The sequence below is a fragment of the Hirundo rustica genome, chromosome 6 (genome assembly GCF_015227805.2).
Source record: "Hirundo rustica isolate bHirRus1 chromosome 6, bHirRus1.pri.v3, whole genome shotgun sequence".
NCBI classification, from domain to species: Eukaryota; Metazoa; Chordata; class Aves; order Passeriformes; family Hirundinidae; genus Hirundo; species Hirundo rustica.
This window is the reverse complement of record NC_053455.1, coordinates 44,742,909-44,761,626: the sequence shown is the minus strand read 5'-3', so window position 1 is coordinate 44,761,626 and position 18,718 is coordinate 44,742,909. Positions and strand designations below refer to the sequence as shown.

Sequence of the window (18,718 nt, the reverse complement as noted above, 5' to 3'; positions counted from 1 at the left end):
ACAAAACTCTCCCTCCTCACTTAGATTACCTTCCGAAAAGTGATTATCTTTAGAAGAGATATTTGTTCTTTTTTGTGGTTTTATTTCTTTCAACCTGCTAGTCAATGGAAAGCCTTTAATAAAATTTACAAATAGGCTTAATTTTCCTTCTCTGCAGACTCTTCAGACGCAAAAAAATCGCAAGATCATACCCCAAAGTCCCACACCAAGAAGCACAGTAAGTCAACATCCATGCTTATAATGGACGGTTAGTTGATTGAAGGAAAAAGAAACAAATGAAGATCAGATCATAGTTGGGAGGGAAGAGGAAGCATTTTGAATGCACAGCTCATTAAATCATTATTGTGATTGAATTCTGAAAGGATCTGCCTGTCTAGTACTGCTTGTTTACATCATTTTTGGACTCAGTATTGTTAAACATTTCAAATTGTTTTTATCAGTGAGGGCCTATGGGGAAGCAACCAGAAACTACCTTCCTCTGCCATATATTGAACTGGGCTGGTGGAGTGGAGTAAAGGAATGGTGAGGAAGACACAGGATTAAATCAGGAGGGCCTGTGTGTGGGCACAGTCGTGCTTGTTCCTGTGCCGGCCAGGTGCAGCACATGCCACAGACCCTGCTCAGCATCTCCTTGCAGAACTTCTCATGCACAACATCACATGCAAGCACCTGTGCCTCAATCTTGCCGCCTTCTTATGCCCTGATATGACAGTCTTTCCACTCCCCTCACCTACATTTTCTGTTGGTTTTTATTCAACTTGACTCTGAAGACAGGATACCACACTTGTGATTTCTGTACATAATTCCATTAATGTACTTTACTGAGATTTTTTAATGCTGAAAATATCCTATGTATGTCTTTTCCATCCTATTTAATTCTCTGATTACTAGAATTGGTCTTTCACTGCATTTTGTGGTATTTGCGTTCATTCTGTTTCAGTATGACCCCCAGATTATGTCTCTTCCTGACTTTTCTTACTCTTGTTCTGTCGCTTTGCCCCAAGAGAGCTCCTAAACTTTTTATTTTTACACAGATATCTGGGTGGTTTTTGTGTGTTTGTGTGTGTGTGTCTATAAAAAGGTTGCTCATGAAAGGATTAGACAGGACTGATCTGAAGAAACACTGGTGAAGAACTGAGACCTGTCAGCTTGTTCAGCTTGGAGAAGACAAGGCTGGAGACATCCCAGTCTCCAGCTTCCTCAGGGAGGGCAGTGGAGAGGGAGGTGCTGATCTCCTCTCTAGTGACTGGTGATAGGATATGAGGAAATGGACTGAAGGTGTGCCAGGGAAAGTTTAGACTGCACAATAGAGACGGTTCTTCACCCAGAGGGTGGTCAGTCACTGGAACAGGTTCCCCAGGAAAGTGGTCACAGCTCCAAGCCTGACCGAGTTCAAGGAGTGTCTGGACAATGTTCTTAGTCATGTGGTTTAGTTCTAGGATGTCCTGCAAGGAGCAGGGAGTAAGACTTGATGATTTTTGTAGGTCCTTTCCAACTTGAGACGTTTTATGATTCTAACATCTCAGTCACAGCCTGGGCATACAAAACAGGTCACATCGGCAGTTTGGGCTAATCCCCTTCATTTCCAGTTTCTTCAGTACTGCTCGATATCATGACCATAAGTTACTGATAAGCTATGTCCACCACATTTAAACAAGTCCAGAAAACAATTATAACAATAAAGAAAAACATTGGATTAGTTGACTGAAATCTAATTCTACTTATACTGCACTGTATACCCATTTTCACGTCTTTACCTTCATGTCTTTGACTAGCTTGTTTCCTTCTTAATTCGGTCTAATTGCATACTTTTGAAGTCAGACCAAAGGACTGCTGTCTTTCTGGCTCACCTTGTCACTGTGTTTGTTATTCTTCATTTGTAAACTACTTCATATGACTTGATGGATTTATTTAATTGGTTTTTTTTTTTTTGACCTGGACTTTCTGGTGCTGTCTTTATAGTAACTTTGAGACGTATTTGTGCTTAAACTGAGAGGTCTACCTGTTGAACTTGGAGATCTGTTTTCATCTTTTCTACACCATTGTCAAACTTTTTGGTTCCCTTTTTACATACAATTTTGTCTGGCCAGTTTTGTCATTGTCTTTCTATCCACTCTACAACTGCTTACTTACTCATTCATGCAGAATGGCAGTTCACCTCCCATGCCTTCTGTCTGTCTTTTAAATGCATGGAGGTTCAGTGCCTCCTTCATGGTAATCTCTGCTGTTTCATGTGCCACACAATAATACCAGGCTACGTGCTGTGCTGTAGACAGGGATCAGGAGAAATGGGCAAATGAGATGAGGGGAAGGCTTAAATATGTTCTCTTTAGGGCAGAAACAGTGCAGTGCCAAAGGCAGACGGAAGCAGTGGGTGGTTTGGACTCTGCTTCCCCTGGTAGCTGGGGCTCCTACGTGCCTGCCACAGGGCTCAGACTGCTGGAAGGCAACACTTACCTGCAGCTGAAAGGCTGCCAGTGTTTTTCACCTGTATATCTCTGAGGTGGGGGTCTTGTATTCCAGAAACTATGGCCTGAGTGTTCACCCTCTGTGGATGACAAGAAAAATTGCAAGCATAGCCCAGAGAGCTCTTGAGACACTCCTTCCTACCCTTTTTCCTTTTTCAGACCCTCGAGGAACTCATCTTTGGGAATTTATTCGAGATATTCTTCTCAATCCTGAGAAAAACCCAGGATTAATCAAGTGGGAAGACCGATCAGAAGGTGTCTTCAGATTTTTAAAATCTGAAGCTGTGGCTCAGCTGTGGGGAAAGAAGAAGAACAACAGCAGCATGACTTATGAGAAACTCAGCCGGGCTATGAGGTGAGCTGGATGTTGCTGAGGAAGACTGTGGCACAAACACAGACCAACTGGATGGAGAATTTGTCTGACTTTGAAAAAAGATTTGTCAACAGCAGCAGTTGCTTTCTTTGACAGTCTCAGACTAGTTTGGAGATTGTAGCATTATGTTCTTTTCTTCTCTTTCTGTAGTTTATATGATACATGTAACACAAATAATTGTTTATACATATATAAATTTTGTTTTGCTCCGTCCAAACAGCCAGTGGAGGGAGGGAATATGGTTGCAGAAGCCTGAGAATGTTTCAATGGCTGAGGTTCTTTCCCAGTCTGATTTTCAGATCCTGGCTTATCTGGAAAAAAGCCCCGTGAAATATCATAAGAGTGTGTGATAAAGCTAGCAATATGCTTTGACATGAAACATGGTGAAATTCAAACTCAGAAGCTAATTAATATAAAGGAGAAAAGAAAACACCCCTTTTCCTTCTCTGACATTCAATTATAATGATCTTAGGTATTTTATATATATATATAGATATGTATATATCAATAGAAAATAATGACTTTTTAAGCTAGCTAAGGGATTGTCTAGTTGGCAGTGGTGGACCATAGGTGAATTTACTCTTATATCTTTCTCTGTTTTTATTTTAACAGATACTATTACAAAAGAGAAATCCTTGAGCGCGTGGATGGTCGGAGATTAGTGTATAAATTTGGAAAGAATGCCCGTGGTTGGAGAGAAAATGAAAATTAAATATATATCAAGAAATAACATTTAAAACACATGGATGTAAATATTCAAAGACTATTTTCTTATATTTATGTACCAAACTGGGGTGAAAAAACAATTCTACTTCTGTCGGGAAGAAAAAACATTATCATTATTGGTGTTAAAATTATTTTATTTGAAGTATGTCCTGTATGGGGAAAAAATGTACACAGTTTTCTGTGATATAAGTTAACATTATAGAATTATGATTATTTTTCCCTTCTTGTGAAGTTTTCCTCTTTTTTTTTTTTTTTTTTTAAATCATACAGGCATAATGTGATTTATGAGTCATGTAAAGAAAGGGAAGGAGCTAAATACTTGGGCATTTAGGGAGTATGATAATCCACTTTGGAAGGCAACAATAAGTGGAGGAAACAGTAAAGCATCTCTGAGCCAAGTAGCCTTTTTCCATAGTCAGATGGTTTATAGCTTTCCTTGGCCAATACCACTTGTTCCTTCCCTCCTCTGATTTCTGAGTGTTTTAATATTTTGCTAGCTTTCAGCTGCTTTTATTGAATTAGACAATGGGTTCCTCTTCAGCTGGTTTATCCCAGCCACAAGGACAGTGGCTCTGCAAGGTGGCTGTCAGCATTTATTTGGAGAACCCATACTACCTCCACCACTGAGACCTTCTTTTTTGGGCAGACGTTTGGGGCCAGACCTTACCTGATACTCGGTGTCCTCCCTAACCTTCAAAGAACATTCAGCTCACCCCAGGAAAAAAGCTATTTTTTGTTCACTAATATCTTTGGGGTGAACGTCAACGGAAGAGCATCGGTCTTGGGGACCAAAAGCTGTTGAAGAAAGATTGTTTTCTGACTGGGCAAACTTATTAAAAGGCACTGGTTTCCCAGTAGGAATGTTACTAATCCTCTCACCCTCTTGCACATCTAATTAAAGCTTTCAAAGCTCTGCCATATGGAGCAGTGAGGTGGTGGGCAAGCAGAACATTTATTAATCCCTTGGCATGAGGAAGCAATCTCCCCAGTTACTTCAAGCTGTGTGGTCCCCTGGAAGGTCAAATCTCACTTGGACAGATACTTTTAAAAAACCTTTGAGAAATGCAAAGCTAAACCGTGTGTAAAATATTAGTTCCCTTTGCTTTCCTCAAGTCTAACTCAATGCTGTACTTGTATTTGTCAGTTGTGCTTGGGATTCTTAGTTGGAGGAAAAATCCCATCAACAAAAAGACACTGAGATTTCAGGGGCATTCAGATCTGGGTCAGTATTTTAGGTTCACCTCTAGCAGCTCTATGCAGACGCTGAGCATTCATTGGCAGCTTTTCCTTTCTCTAACTCACAAATGCTTTCTGCTGGCACTGAGCATATGCAGAACTTAGGAAAATAAAAACTAGAGGAGGCAGCACTTCACCAGGTCACTGAGTATGTAAGATGTGGGAGTCTAGAAACAGGATTGTCTTGGTGTTGTTAACAGAGGTGAAGCCAAGATCAATTTCAAGTCACTTTTTCCGGGATTGGGAATTTGGAAGGCAATAACAGGGACTGAGAAGTCCAAGATTAAAAAAAGAAAAAGAAAGAGAAAGGAAAATTAGGAATATTAAATCCATCCATTATCTATTTCCTGAGGCATCCCATGGGTTTGAATCCATATTAGTTTGAAATACAGCAAGATACAGCTGGAGGTTGCAGAATATTCCATTTTTGTTTGTCATAAAAGGAAATAGAGCTGAAACCAAGAGACAACAGAAGTATCAATATGAAGGGTATAAAAAGTGCTTAGCAACAATTTGTAGGCAAACATGAAAGCCTGACTTGTTATCTACACATGTAGGGCATGTTAAACAATAACACCACCTCCTACACTGTGTAAGCCAGAGCTGTCACCATCAATTACCCATACATGACAATTTTTACTTTTCATAACCTGGGTGGAGAGAGCTTCATCTTATTTACAAATCAAATAATAAGCCTGTGCACTTCAAAGCATTCTTTTTCTCTCAGTCTATCTCTCTTTGGGTGTTTTTTTGGTTTTTTTTTTTTTTTTTGACTGTCTGTGCTAGCCTTGCTTGCTTTTGCACCACTCAATAATTTCCTTTTTTAGCTTAATTTGCTACATTTCACTTCCTTTACCATCATTTTGTAGTTCATATAACAAGAATCAGGCCACCAGATGAGAAGAGCACTTTCGCTTTGCTCCTAAGACCATTTCTTCCCCCTGCCTGATGGTTATTTGTAGCCCTTTGCTCTATGCTCTTCATACCACCTCCACACCTTGGGTGAGAACCTGAGATCGGTGATACAATCACAGATCTGCAATGTAGTTGTACCTTATCTCAGGTTAATATACATCCTATAGCAATGGATTGTAATAGTTCTTGAATTTGCTTTCTAGTTCTGTCACACAATTTCTTGGGAGATAAAATGAACCTGTGATATATGCGTGTCATCACTTGGTTGCTGAGCAGCAGCTAAACCTGCTTTTAAAGGTTTTGAAAGATAAAACTGTACTTAGAAGCATACTGTGTAAATTGAGAGAGTGGTTTACTTTGGGGTGCAGTATAAATGGTCTTCCACTGTCACATCTTTCAGCATGTGGAAGTCATGCAAGTTTCTGTTTCTACCCTGCAGAACTTTGCAGTGGAGTAGGTACCTGTCATTCAGCATTACAATAGCACAAAGTTGGAATATAAGCCAGCCAACATTTACTCTGTTTTACAAATATATTAACCTTTGCCTAAGACAAACACAAAGGACTGTTTAAAACTACAGTTCTTGCCAAGGACAGATGCAACCAACCAAAGAGTGTCTTTTTACTAGGCCTAAGCAAACGGAGAAAATGAAGAGATGAATTTTTTATGTAAATTGCTATTTAAACAAAAAGCATTTCTGATTGCTCTTTTATTTTGTATTTCAGAGACTGAGCAATCATATTTTTAGATGTATCCTTTAAGTTAGCAGCTGCTGAACTGGTAGCACCATGTGTATAGATTTTTATTGTACCATAATTTTTCATATGTATAAAGCTCTAGATAGGAAAGTATATTGTATTTATACAGTTACATGCAAATCACAATGTCAAAGGGTTGGCATGAGCACTCTCAATATTTTCTGCACAAAATTAGAGCAACTTGCTCTAAAAACATCCTGAGAAACTGTATGTAGGCTGTTGAACTACATAAACATTAAAATTTTTAGTTACATTTTCATCTTCCTTTCTGCAGCACATTGCATAATTCCTGCTTGCTTCTCACAGCATCGTCTTCAATGTCTACGTGTGGAACCAAATCCAAGTTAGATATTCACTATTGCTATTGTAAATCTCAGCTTGGAGACAATGTATTCACAAAATACTTCTAAAGACTGTTTCTATTTTTGTGAATATGATATAAATTCAAATAAAACACTCATGAAAGAAATTATTTGATTAATGTTTATCTTCCCTTTTTTATGTCTTGTGATTGGAAGTGACTAATGTGAATTCTTTCAGTACCGAAGAATATTTCAATATTGATGAAAGGACTGCTGTAACTACAACAAAATCCAATAGCTTAAATTTACTAGTATGTTGAATACCTGATCTGTTGTGAAGATACCGGGCTTCCAAACCTGTTTTATGTCTCCCAAGCCTCACTGAAATAATGGATTATGTCAACACAGCTAGATTGCCTTCCTTGTTTGGCTGCTAAACTTAACAAAGGCCTTACTTCAGCACTGATTTAACTTCAAGGTATTTTGAAGTGTGTGTAAGAGCTAGGCTGATTAAGGATGCCATTACTCACACTGAACGTTTCCTTTACTGAATCAAAGCAGCTAAAACGATGAAATCCTATCCTTCATGTTGTTTTTCCATCTAAGTGGTGGCTATGAAAAGGGGACATCTCTCCTGATCTGCTCTGCAGCTTGAGGTAAAAAAGTAAAAATGCCTTACAGTTAAAAGCAAGTCAGGCAGACTTGTGTGGCATTTGCAGTCTGGGGGCTGTAGCTGTGCCAGCTGGGTGCAGGGGTGCCGTGTGTGGCCAGCGAGGGGCCATCCTGTAGCCCCTGTGGTGTCCTGCTGGGTGTTCTGGGCTGGCAGCACGAGGTGGTGCGGAGCAGCCAGTCTGACCCACAGAGCTGAGCCTGCTGCTGTGCCAGCACGTCTGGACTTGGGCTGGAATCTCAACCAGGAGCTTCACTGCAATGGGACAAGTCACACCATCACACTCTATAATCTGCAAACGTGCATAATTTTAAGCAAGTGAGTGCTTCCCCTGCCTTTGAAATGATGCATATGGGTGTTTGAGGATAGTGGCTCTAGGAGTGTTCAGCCTGTATTGAATCTGTCTATCTTTGAACCTGTAATTTCAAAGGGGCTCCAATATTATGTCCACATAAGTAGGAGAATGTTTGAATTTCGAGCACAGGTACAAACCCCATGTTTAGCATGCAAAATCAGTGTCCCAAAAGAGTGGTCATAGTTTGAGAACTTGGGAGTCCCAAACTAGATTTCAAAAGGAATTGGAACTAGATTTCAGGCAAGTTCAGACTTAGATTTAAATACGCACAGCTGGTTTTCCAGTAAATGGTTGGAGCTTTTGTTTCGAGCAAGCTGAGGCCAATATTTGAGACAAACACAGATGAGAATATTATTTGTAAACATGCAAATAAGTGCGCACTTAATAAACTCCCCCGACAAAAAAAAAAAAAACACCAAACCACCCAAAACAAAACAAAACAAAACAAAAAACCCCCAAGCAAACAAAAAACCCCAATCCCCCCAAAAACCCAACAACTACAACAACAATAACAAAAAAACACACCAAAAACAACCCCCACAAGTGCACAAAAAAACTCCAAGCAAACCGAGACTCTTCTTTAGTTGCCACTTAAAATTGAGGGAAACTTCAGCTTTCAGCTGCATTTTAAGGTGACCTGAAATAAAAATTCAAGGCAAAATTCAGTTTACAAATCTTATGTAAATTGAGAATAAATAAGAGGAGTGCTGTATACAGTCTGCCTACATCTTAATGTGATATAAATTTGGATGCATGTCTGCATGAAGGACAAGTGAGAATTGCCTCAGGTAAGTGAAATCTTGTGAAAGTGAAATCTGGTAAGTGAAACGAGCAAAAAAAAGGTGATTAAGAATTACCAATACTAATAACTTCCAGTAAATGGGTTAGTTAAAATAATTTGAATGATAGGTTATCTATCTGGATTTTCAGTATTTGCTCTCTTGCCGATGAAGCTTTGCACAGTGCAATCTAAGTCCTAAACTTTGCGCAAACCAAGAATTTTCTCCAACAACCAGCCTTTCCCCAGATACTTAGCTCCTTCAGTCCTTGAGAGTTAGAGAAAATAATAGGGAGAGAAGCAAATAAAGCAGGGGGAACTTGAGTCGATGACAAGGTCTTAATGCACCAAAAGTTCTGTGTGGAAATACAAAGGTTGTATGTGCAAAAGAATGTAATAACATCCAAGTCAGTCTATTTATAGTCTTTCCATCAGAGGTTGGTTGCAAAAATTAAACATAAATTAGTGTTTACAAGTTTTAATTATAACTTTTAGAAGAACAAGAAATTGTAGTAATGTGTGTACTGCATCATCTTGTATACCTAAAAAAAATTCAATTATGAAAAATGACAGAAGCTGCTGAAGAATTTGTCCCCTTTGTATTCAGTGTGGTGTGATACCCTCCTTGCTTTCATCTTGGTTTGAAATTCAACAATAAGAGTCAATCTCAACACGGGACATGAAGAAGGAGATGAATCATCTGTATGGTTGTACCAGGTATTTCAAAGCACATAGGCGAACTCTAGCTTCTTCTTTCTAAATTTTTGTTTCCTTATTTAGCATTTATACTGTCCCTGGGAACAAAATGTGAAAGCGGAAATAAATCAGTGACACATCATGTGAATTTTGCAGAGGAGCCTCCCCATCTCTCTGTAGGAGTGGTGAAGAGACCTTCACAGCATGAAGATGGTGAAAACATCCTTCTTATACCTGAGTATGTTGAGAGGCTGAATACAACAACTTAAAACTGCTTTCTAAAGCTCCTGTCTGTGTTTTGAAAGCTTTGGACAATAATGCAGCTTTCAGCATTGTGTGATGAAGGGATTATTGTACTCCACAGCTCCCTAGGGAACGGCACAGGATGGCCTCATCTCAACCTGTGGGTGAGAAGAAGTGCTGTGTTTGAATCCATGCTGCAGCCTGCGGAGGCTGCAGGACTCACTCTGTACTGAAGTCTAGTGCCACTGTACACCTTCATCTGCATTTCTCAGATGTGCCAAGGCAGAGGGAGACTGAAGACTTTTAAGAATGCATCCCAAATTCTTTTGTGAGCAGTGCAGAAAGGTCAGAGGATTACTGGCACTGCTAAACTTCCTGGAGGAGGTGCTGTCATGAAGATGCTAAGACACAGCTGCCAGCTGGAGATACTGAAGTGGCTTGGGAGAGGACTGTCCCTTCTTCAAGTCTTGCCAGTTTTGCTCTCTATTTGCCAGCTTCTGCCTCCATTTTTTTCCCACATCCCCTTTTCCCAAGTGGTGAGGTTTGTAACATCACTGGCTGTACTCATGGAAACTCCCCTTTCCCTGGAAGAGGATATAAAGTGTTTGTCTTCTGAGTTGGCTTTCATGGGCTAAGACCAAACCCTTTGGCTCCAGTTCACATCTTTATGGGCTGTTAATTTGCCAAGTTGGGGAAATTCACAAGCGCAACCCAAATCTGTAACTAGGGGCTCTCTTAGGAGTCACTGAAGTTCAGAGAGGATGGAGGCTCGCACCACAGGTCTGATCTTGCCCAGCCTGCTGTAGACTATGGTGCTTCTCAACGCAATCATCCCATGAAGCCTGTGCTCAAACGCTGACAGAAGGAGAAACAACATTCACCACCAAATACTCACATTCTGGAATCTTATGCTGTCTAAGATCCCTGCATTTTCAAAGAAAGCTTAAATAGACAGACAATTAATTAAAAAAAAAAAAAGGAAAAAAAAGGAAAAAAAAAAAAAAGAGATCACCTTGAATTTCATCCTGCTCAAAGCAGATAGAATCAAAATGTCTCAGGTAATTAGCTTTGCCTGAGATGATGATCACTCATTTTAGGAGTGTATAAAATCTCTGGGTTGTGATGTGAGGCAACCTGCAACTCTCCATGCATCCTTCTAGAATTCCTTCCCTCTGTACTCCTATATCTCTCTCTAAATCATACCTCCTCTCTTGGGGAAAGGCTCACCAGAGCTTATCAGATTCAATTACTGCTGTTTCATATCAATGTTCTCATGTGAAATCAGAATACAAATAAGCCAAGACTACCTCCATACCCCCAAACAATTACAAATGCCGATGATTCACCAGTTATTCATGCCAAACCAATATTTTTCAGTATTTTATAGTTCATGAGTGAAACATTTCAGCATGTTCAGACTGAAATCACTGGCATGCCAGGAGGCATTTCACATAGAAGGGCACTCTGCATGGGGACACATGGCATACCCAGCAGCTGTCATGCAATCACATTTCCCTTATGGACACTTTTTACTTTTCCAGTAGGTTTGGAGGTGAAGGGTTAATAAAAGTTCTATTTACTTTCAAGACAGTTTAGAGTTTGATGATAAAGCTAATCCAATTTTTTACTTTGCTGCCACTGTAAGACACATACACACTTTGCCCTCCTAATTCCCCAGACTTTTCATCTGATGCAATTTTTAAATACACGCACAATGAAAAATTATGTGGTGGTGTTAAAACATTTTTTTTTTCCTGGTGTGTAGAAAGAATTTAATTCACTGTGCATGGATAACACATTTGTTTATACTCAGGTTAAGAACAAAGCCAGCTAATAAGCTTTGCTGTCACCTTAAATAAATGGTTTCACAAGATAATAACTCCATGCAGCTACGCCCAAGGGTCATCAGCATTTTTAAAGACTCTTTATGTTTCAGAAAAAGAAGTCACACTGTAAAAACCAGCAACACTGTGGGAGAGCTATTGAAAACTGATATTTTGTTTGGTTATCAAGGTTAAGAGTTACTGAGGACCCATAGCCACAGAGGTTTTAAGCAGATCCCCCACCCCAAAAAGGGTGTACACCAGCAAGACTTTCCTCAGCTTGGAGGAAGGCAAGGCTGGAAATTCAGCCTTATCACAAACATATGTCCCAGCTCATCCACCATGTGAAACACCTTGAGCTTGACTGCAGATAATAGCCACAGCCTGTTCAAGCTGACTTGAAATCCTGCTGAAAGGGCAGCCCTGGCTCCCTTGTCTTGTTTCTCTGCGCCAGTTTGGTGCCTAGTGTTTGTACCAGCTCTGCCAGAGGCAGAAGTTATTCTGAAATGGGGAAGGGTAAGTCTTTTTGTTACATCTCCATATGCTGGGGTCAGAGGATCATTGGTCCCATCTTAAGGGAGCAATTGGAAACCTGGTGTCAGAGGAACAGGAATGGGAGAGTACTTCCTACCCTTTAACAGCTCTCTCAGTGAGATCAGTGTGAGCCCATTTGTGAAACCTCAAGTGATCACCTGCTTCATGGAGAAATTTCCTGTGCACGTGTATGAGAACCTATGATGTGTATAAATATATAAATTAGCACACCTTTCTTTTAGTTTTGTAGGGATGAGATAACTTTGTGTTTTACTTTTGTAATGATGTTTCTCTGGCCTTAAAAGGGTTTCTCTATGCTTAGCAAAGCACAAATCTCCAGGGACCAGTGAGACTGGGGCATGAAACTCTCCTAACACAAAATGTGGCAGTCCAGGGTTGTTGCAAACTCTCTGCCAAGCAGCACAGCTGAGTTTTCTGGGGCGTCAGTAACACAGGGTATTCGTTTGAGAAAGATACCTCCAACTAGTGAGTGTCCTCACAGGGTGGTGGTGAGGTCACATGAGTCACAAGGATCTCTGAAACTCTGACATCCATGCCTGGGGAGCAAGGGAAGAAAGGCGATCAAAACTACTGATAAATGGGGTCAGGGGGGTTGGTGTTTTTTATTTATATCACTAAGATAAAGAGATATAAGTGATAGAATATAATTTTAAAAAAGAGAAGCTGCAAAGATGAATTTTGGGAATAACTTCCTGGTGGTGCAACTTGTACTTCTGAAGGGTTGGTTGAATAACTGGAGGTGCTTGGTCTGCAGAGCTCACTATTCTGCAGTGCACCATCAGAATTAGAAAATATTTTAACTGTTATGACTGAAATTGCAGTATGATGCATCAAGTCCTTTTGAACTCTGGATGCTGCATTTGTCTATTGATATCTGAGAACAATTACCTCATCTCTCCTGAGGGAAGTAGTTGAGGCCCCAGTAGGGCCTGATTTTCAGAGGCAGTGAGCAATCACCTATACCATGAAAAATGAAGATGGAAAATAAACTGCAGATAACAATCTGGTGCCAGCAGAGGGATGGGATACCTCTGACCTGTTATTTACTTTTTCCATTTCAGACTTCTGAGATTGTGTTATTTGTGTACACCTGATATGGTAGTAAATATAACCTTTTCTTAAAAATACTCTGTAATCAACCCCCACAGCTCAGTTCCTCTGCCAGTTCCCACACCTTCTTTCCTCAGCCCATTGAAAATGCTTGGTTGAAAAAAAAAAAACCCTAAGAAACCACAAATGGAGAGGATCATCACACCCCTGCAAAGGCTTGTTTGCAGACAATTAACTTCTTTTGGCTAGATTATTCCCAGGGCTTACACATCTGCCCAAAGGAGCAAAGCAGAACAATGCATCTCCTACCTATTGCTGAGAAGCAAATACACATTTGGATTTGGGTGTGATGTCTAGGCCAGACATCTCTTCTGCGCTCATGAGCGTGGGCACGGAGGTGATGTGGAGACATAGCAATGCTTCTCTGCCTCAGGTGGTGGACAAAGGAAGATGGGAACTGCCCTGTGAGGAGTAGATGCTGCTACTTCCTTCCAGGAAAAGTTAGGAAAGGAAATATGACTCTGAGCAACTTTATGGGTTTATTTGAAGCAAGACAGCTACAAGTGTACTTTTATATCCTACTTAAGGAGCTTGAGGTGCTAGGAGGTCTATTGTCCGAAGGTTTGTGTAGCAGAAGGTGGATCTCTTTCTAGCTGGGGCGGCCGAGATACTGCAGTAGCAGTGCCCATCCTCCCTTTCCTACTATGTCCTGGTGAAAAGGCAGGTGTGTGCACTGCAGTGGAAAGGGAGAGAGAGTTCAAGTTTTACTATCTTGAGATGTTATGGAGTATGTTGTTTTTTATCTACCAAATACAATAAAGCATAAATCCTAAATATGACCTAGATCATTACTACCTGCATGTGGAAATATATCCATGACCCCTGTGTCACTCATGTGTTCATACATGAGTGGGTTCCCAGAGAAATTGTCCTACATATGGAGTCCAAACTTGACAATCATGTCAGGATGTGTTCTCTCATTTTCTCACCTGCAAAGTCTGATTTTTTTTCCTCTGGGTATTGTTTTGAGATAATGGAGTTGCAGGCTACATTCTTATTTTCTTTAATGTAATTATAAATGTGTTTCTCCTAAATTCTGCTTTCAATAAGCAGGGTGGTGTGCTCATACCTCTGTGAAGTGCTGTGTGCTTACTTATTAAGAGACTTTGTTGTGTGCACAGAAATATAAAAAGAACTGTTTTGGTTTTGGTCACTTGGCGAGATCTTGTAGTGGATGGTGTCACAACCATTTCGGTCAGAGACTCTGCAGTTCATCACTGTGCCATGTTGTATTCAGACACAGATCTTTCTCAGTGCTTCAGGTGATTGCAGCTGCAGCACAAAGCTGGCTTATGACAAATGTGTGTGTGAGAGATGCAGCTGCAGCACCTATTCTTGCTGAACTATTTCTGGAGTGTGATATGTTTGAAAAGACTGTTTCTGCAATGCCTTTTCCTTTATTATACAGCTTTATTTTCTGCTCTAATGTGGGGAAAGCAATAGTTTGCCATAGGGATCCAGTATAACCCACAGATAAGACAGCTCAGGTAATGGTCTCTGGAGATTTTTTTGCTCATAAATTTTTAGCTCTACTTTGGGCCTGTCAGTCTTATTTCATCATGTAGAAACTATAGCCTAAGTACTGAGGATGGTATGCAAGTGGAAAATTTCTGCTAGTAGGTTTTCTGTGATCCATGTCGTAGGGAAAAAATGAAAGAAATCCTAAATTCTTATATTAATCACAATGTTTTTTGTGTCAGGTTGGTTTATGCTTATTTTTTATCCAAAGACATTTTTTATATTTCAAGTAAGTAAAAACAGCCATGACTTATAACTTCTACAATTTTAACTTACTATTTTTAAAAAATATCTTGAAAGTTTAAAAAGATATGCTACTATATATATAAAGATATTTTTTAGTTTGGAATAAGTTTCTTTTATTTTTTTTCCTCTGTAGACATCTGACTAGTGAGAGCCTTTTGAAACTTTCCCACTGGAAATTTGGTTGGACTCCTGATCAGCACACCTGCACAAATTAAGATCAGAAAAAAAGAAACGACGCCTCAGAATGGAATACTAAAAGAATATGAACTGAATGTTTCACATCAGTGGGTCTTTCCAAAATCTATTCAAATGGTTTAGGAAGGTGTTTGAGGTGATCTTTGGGTTGTTAACTGTGTTCAAAAAAGAAAGTCAGAGCTATGACAAACAGAGAAAGGTGAATGCAGAAACAGTACTGTAAAAGGGGATGGAGAAGAGGATCAAGTCAAATGTAGGTCAGTAAGTGTAACTTCAGCTTCTCCAAAGTTGCTACCCATACTCTATTTGCAAAAAACGTGTAAAGCCACAATGGATCTCCAAGCACATTCCCAATGACTTTTATATTGTGTTAGCCTGACAGGCTGGCATTTCTTTATAAACAGGAGAGAGAACATGTTAGGTTTACTGTGCTAGGCTTTTGACTGCTTCATAGATACTTTCATAAACAAGGTATGGAAACAGGATCCTAATGAAATTACTCTAAATTGTGCTCAAACTAGTTGCAAAATTGTACTCCAGGAGTGGCTATTAGTGATTCACTGTCAAACTTAAGTTGAATTAAATGTGACTCCGCTGTGATCTTTCATGGGTCAAGTACTATTCAGTATTTTCATTAATGACTTTGCTTATGAAAAAAGAGAGTCAGTTTGCTGAGTTTGTAGGTCATGCCAGCCAGCCCTTTGAAGAAAAAGATGAAAATTCAGAACAACGATGATACACTAGAGAAGTGATAAGTAGATAAGTAAAAGGCCATTCCAGACAAGCAAAAGCAAGAGCAATGGCTCAGTATGTTGCACAAATATGCAAGTTGCACAAATATGAGGTGGTAAATGACTTATTGGATAGTTGTTTTGTAAAAAGAAGGAATGCAGTGTTACAGTGGATCACCGGTTATAAATGAGTTGGCAGTGCCATGCTGCTGTGGAAAAGTAGACGAGAACATATAAATAGGTGTGACAGGTGTGAGATAATAACACTGCCCTTCCAGCCTACTCAGCAGAAGTGGGACTAGCTTTAAACAAAGCAACATGTTCAGCTTTGGACACTGTACTTCTTTTAAAATTAAAAACAAAAAAACAAACAAAACCAGTTGCTTGGTAGTGCAGCAAGAAGGACTGGAGGGCTATGGAAAACTTTGGGGTATTTTACAGAAGGATGGTAGCAGCCTTCAAACATGTAAAAAGTTGTGAGAAAAAAAGATAAATCTTTCCCTGTTACTAGTGAGACAAAATGAGAAATAAGCAGCCGAAACTATAATGAATGAAATTTGGGTTACATGTACGCAAGAGATTTGTGATGGTGTGGATAGGAATGCCAACAGCACACATTTGTAAGAACAAGTTAGACCAACATCTTGGGGAATTACATAAGTGCAGATGATCTTTCTTCTGGGTGAGGGATGAACTGGCATCATCTCAGACCTTTTCCAGCTAGTTTTTTTATGACTCTGCAATATGTCTTCATGAATCATGTAAGCATCGATAAAACACAAATGTCTCCATGAAAAAAATATTTTTTTTAAAATCTTCTGACCAAGCTACATGCCTTGACAGTTTTTAAAGTTGACTTTTGTGAGGATTTCAATGTTGTATTTTGTCACTTTTTTCCTATATTTTGCAAGAAATTATAGGCATTTCTTGGACAGAATAGTAGCACGTGGACAAACTTTTTAAATTCAAAACTGTCTGCAGAGGACAAGTGGGAGAACAGCTCACAATGACCTACTCTGAGTCATGTTTGAGCCTCACCTTTCTAACCTGTTAGGAAATTGTTTACTGTGTACTGTTTCCCTGCAGGTGAGTGATAATGAAAGTTCAAATGTTAAAAGAAATTGAGACATTGTTGTTCTCGTTAGATTGTGGGGAGCATTAACCTAGATTGGTCTATACTGCTACACTGGCAGCATCATGTGTTGCAGATTAACTGCCCTCCTATCTACAAAAAGATACAACAAAAATTTTTCTGTATGCAAATAACACAATTTCATCACCCATCCTGCTGCAGTATCCTAAATTACCTTTCAATCCTGTCTTCAAAATAGTTTTGTCAGAAACAGAGGTACAATAATCCTCACACCATTTATATACACAAAAGAATGTCGGTCTCTAGTTGGTGTTTTTGAGATGCTTATGTACATGCCTGTGTGGACTTGAGCTGAATCAACTTCCTCAATGACATATGAATAAATCCTGAATGCAAATGCATCTGCCAGATGCAAGCAGCTGCACTGGGATTGTCCTTTCTTTTCATTTAGCTGTCATGAAGCACTTTTATTTCTAGTTAAATGGTTTGCTGAAAGTGTTAGAAAATTAGGTTTAATAAGTTTTGTTTATTTGTTAGAAAAAAATTGAATTCTCAACCTTAAAAAATGAAAGGTAATATGGACATTTCTGGTTTGACAGAAAAGATAATCCATCCAGTTAATCAGGCTGCCTAGTTCACTTTTGTTTTAAAAATTGAAGCTTTTAGCCAATCCCATTCTTCTTGTTGACCAGTAGTAGACACCCAGTGAAAGGTGAATATGTGTAATCTGTTTCAAAAGAAACAGAAAAAGTTAAAGGAGTTTGTGCTATTTTTTTTTTTTTTCTTTCACTTGTAGATCATCTCTTCTGCAGCAGTTTTGTTCTCTGGTTTCATTCTCCAATTTTAGTCTTCAATTAAATTCTCAGCTAAAGGGAAAAGGTGAGAAATCTTACCATCAAACTTCCATATCACTATCAACAAAGAAACAAGGAAAGGAGATTTATTCATGCAGCTGATAGAAACAAAATGCATTAGTGTTGATCTTCTAAGCTGAGTGATACTTGCTATGAAGGAAGGTAGTAGCAAAAGGCTGGCTGCAGCCAGTGTTCAGTTATCTGAGGATTGTCTGTAGTTAATGAGCAATATTTCTGTTTGCTTTTGTGGATTTGGGACACGCAGGATGTGCAATGCCTGTGTTGGGAGAGTCAGCAGACAAACATTGCAGGTCAGCAGCAGACTCTGCACAACACTGCAGGAAGAATAAAAATCCTATGCAAAGAAAGAGCAAGCCTATGCCGGCTGTGGTGTCAGATCAGATCAGTTTGTAGCAACAACAGATAAGTGCTAATGACTAATTTACTTAGTACTACTAAGTTAATACTCTTCCCTGGAACAAGGCTTTCTCTACCTTGGTGTTTGGAGAATTCCAGTGCAAAATCAAAAGAGAGGCAATGACCCAAGAGTTAACAAGAAGGAAACATCTTAATGCACTTGCCAGACCACAGCAAAATGGATTTGGCACTTGGTGCTGTCATCCTCAGGTACATGAAATGATGTCGGGCTTGGATATTTCAGGAAGCAAGGACTGAGTCTCATGCTGCTATCTTCTGAGGATAACTTGCTCTCTTCCTGATGCCTAATAGGAACTGGGACATGCTTAATCAGACCAAAAGAAAAGATGTAGAGATTAAACTGCACCATTGGTATGCACTGGTGAGATGACTGGAGAAGATCTCTCACATGCAACACCTTCATTTCCATGCTTAAATGATTTACTTCTTTATTAAGTCCACTTGAATCAGCATTTCATCCCAGGAAATTAAATGTATGTGGAAGAAGACTTGGCATCTTGACCACAAAATATGCTATAGGTGTGGATTTAAATACACAAGCCTGCAAAGTTGCATATTACTAATAAAGGAAATGGAGCAGAAAATAATTTGCATATGCTCACTCTTGGGGGAGAAAAAAGTTAAAGAAATCATAA

General features: G+C 39.4%; 1 protein-coding gene across 1 annotated transcript in view; it reads left to right on the top strand.

Annotated features, from left to right (window-relative positions):
- Positions 1–3,786, top strand: part of EHF (ETS homologous factor) — a 30,907-nt gene extending 27,121 nt beyond the window's left edge. Inside the window, exons 7-9 of the mRNA XM_040067690.2 lie at positions 158–217; positions 2,628–2,823; positions 3,454–3,786. Coding sequence (XP_039923624.1) covers positions 158–217; positions 2,628–2,823; positions 3,454–3,553 — 356 coding nt within the window. The 3' untranslated portion in view covers positions 3,554–3,786. The remainder of the gene's footprint in view (positions 1–157; positions 218–2,627; positions 2,824–3,453) is intronic.
- The last annotated feature ends 14,932 nt before the right edge of the window (positions 3,787–18,718 follow it).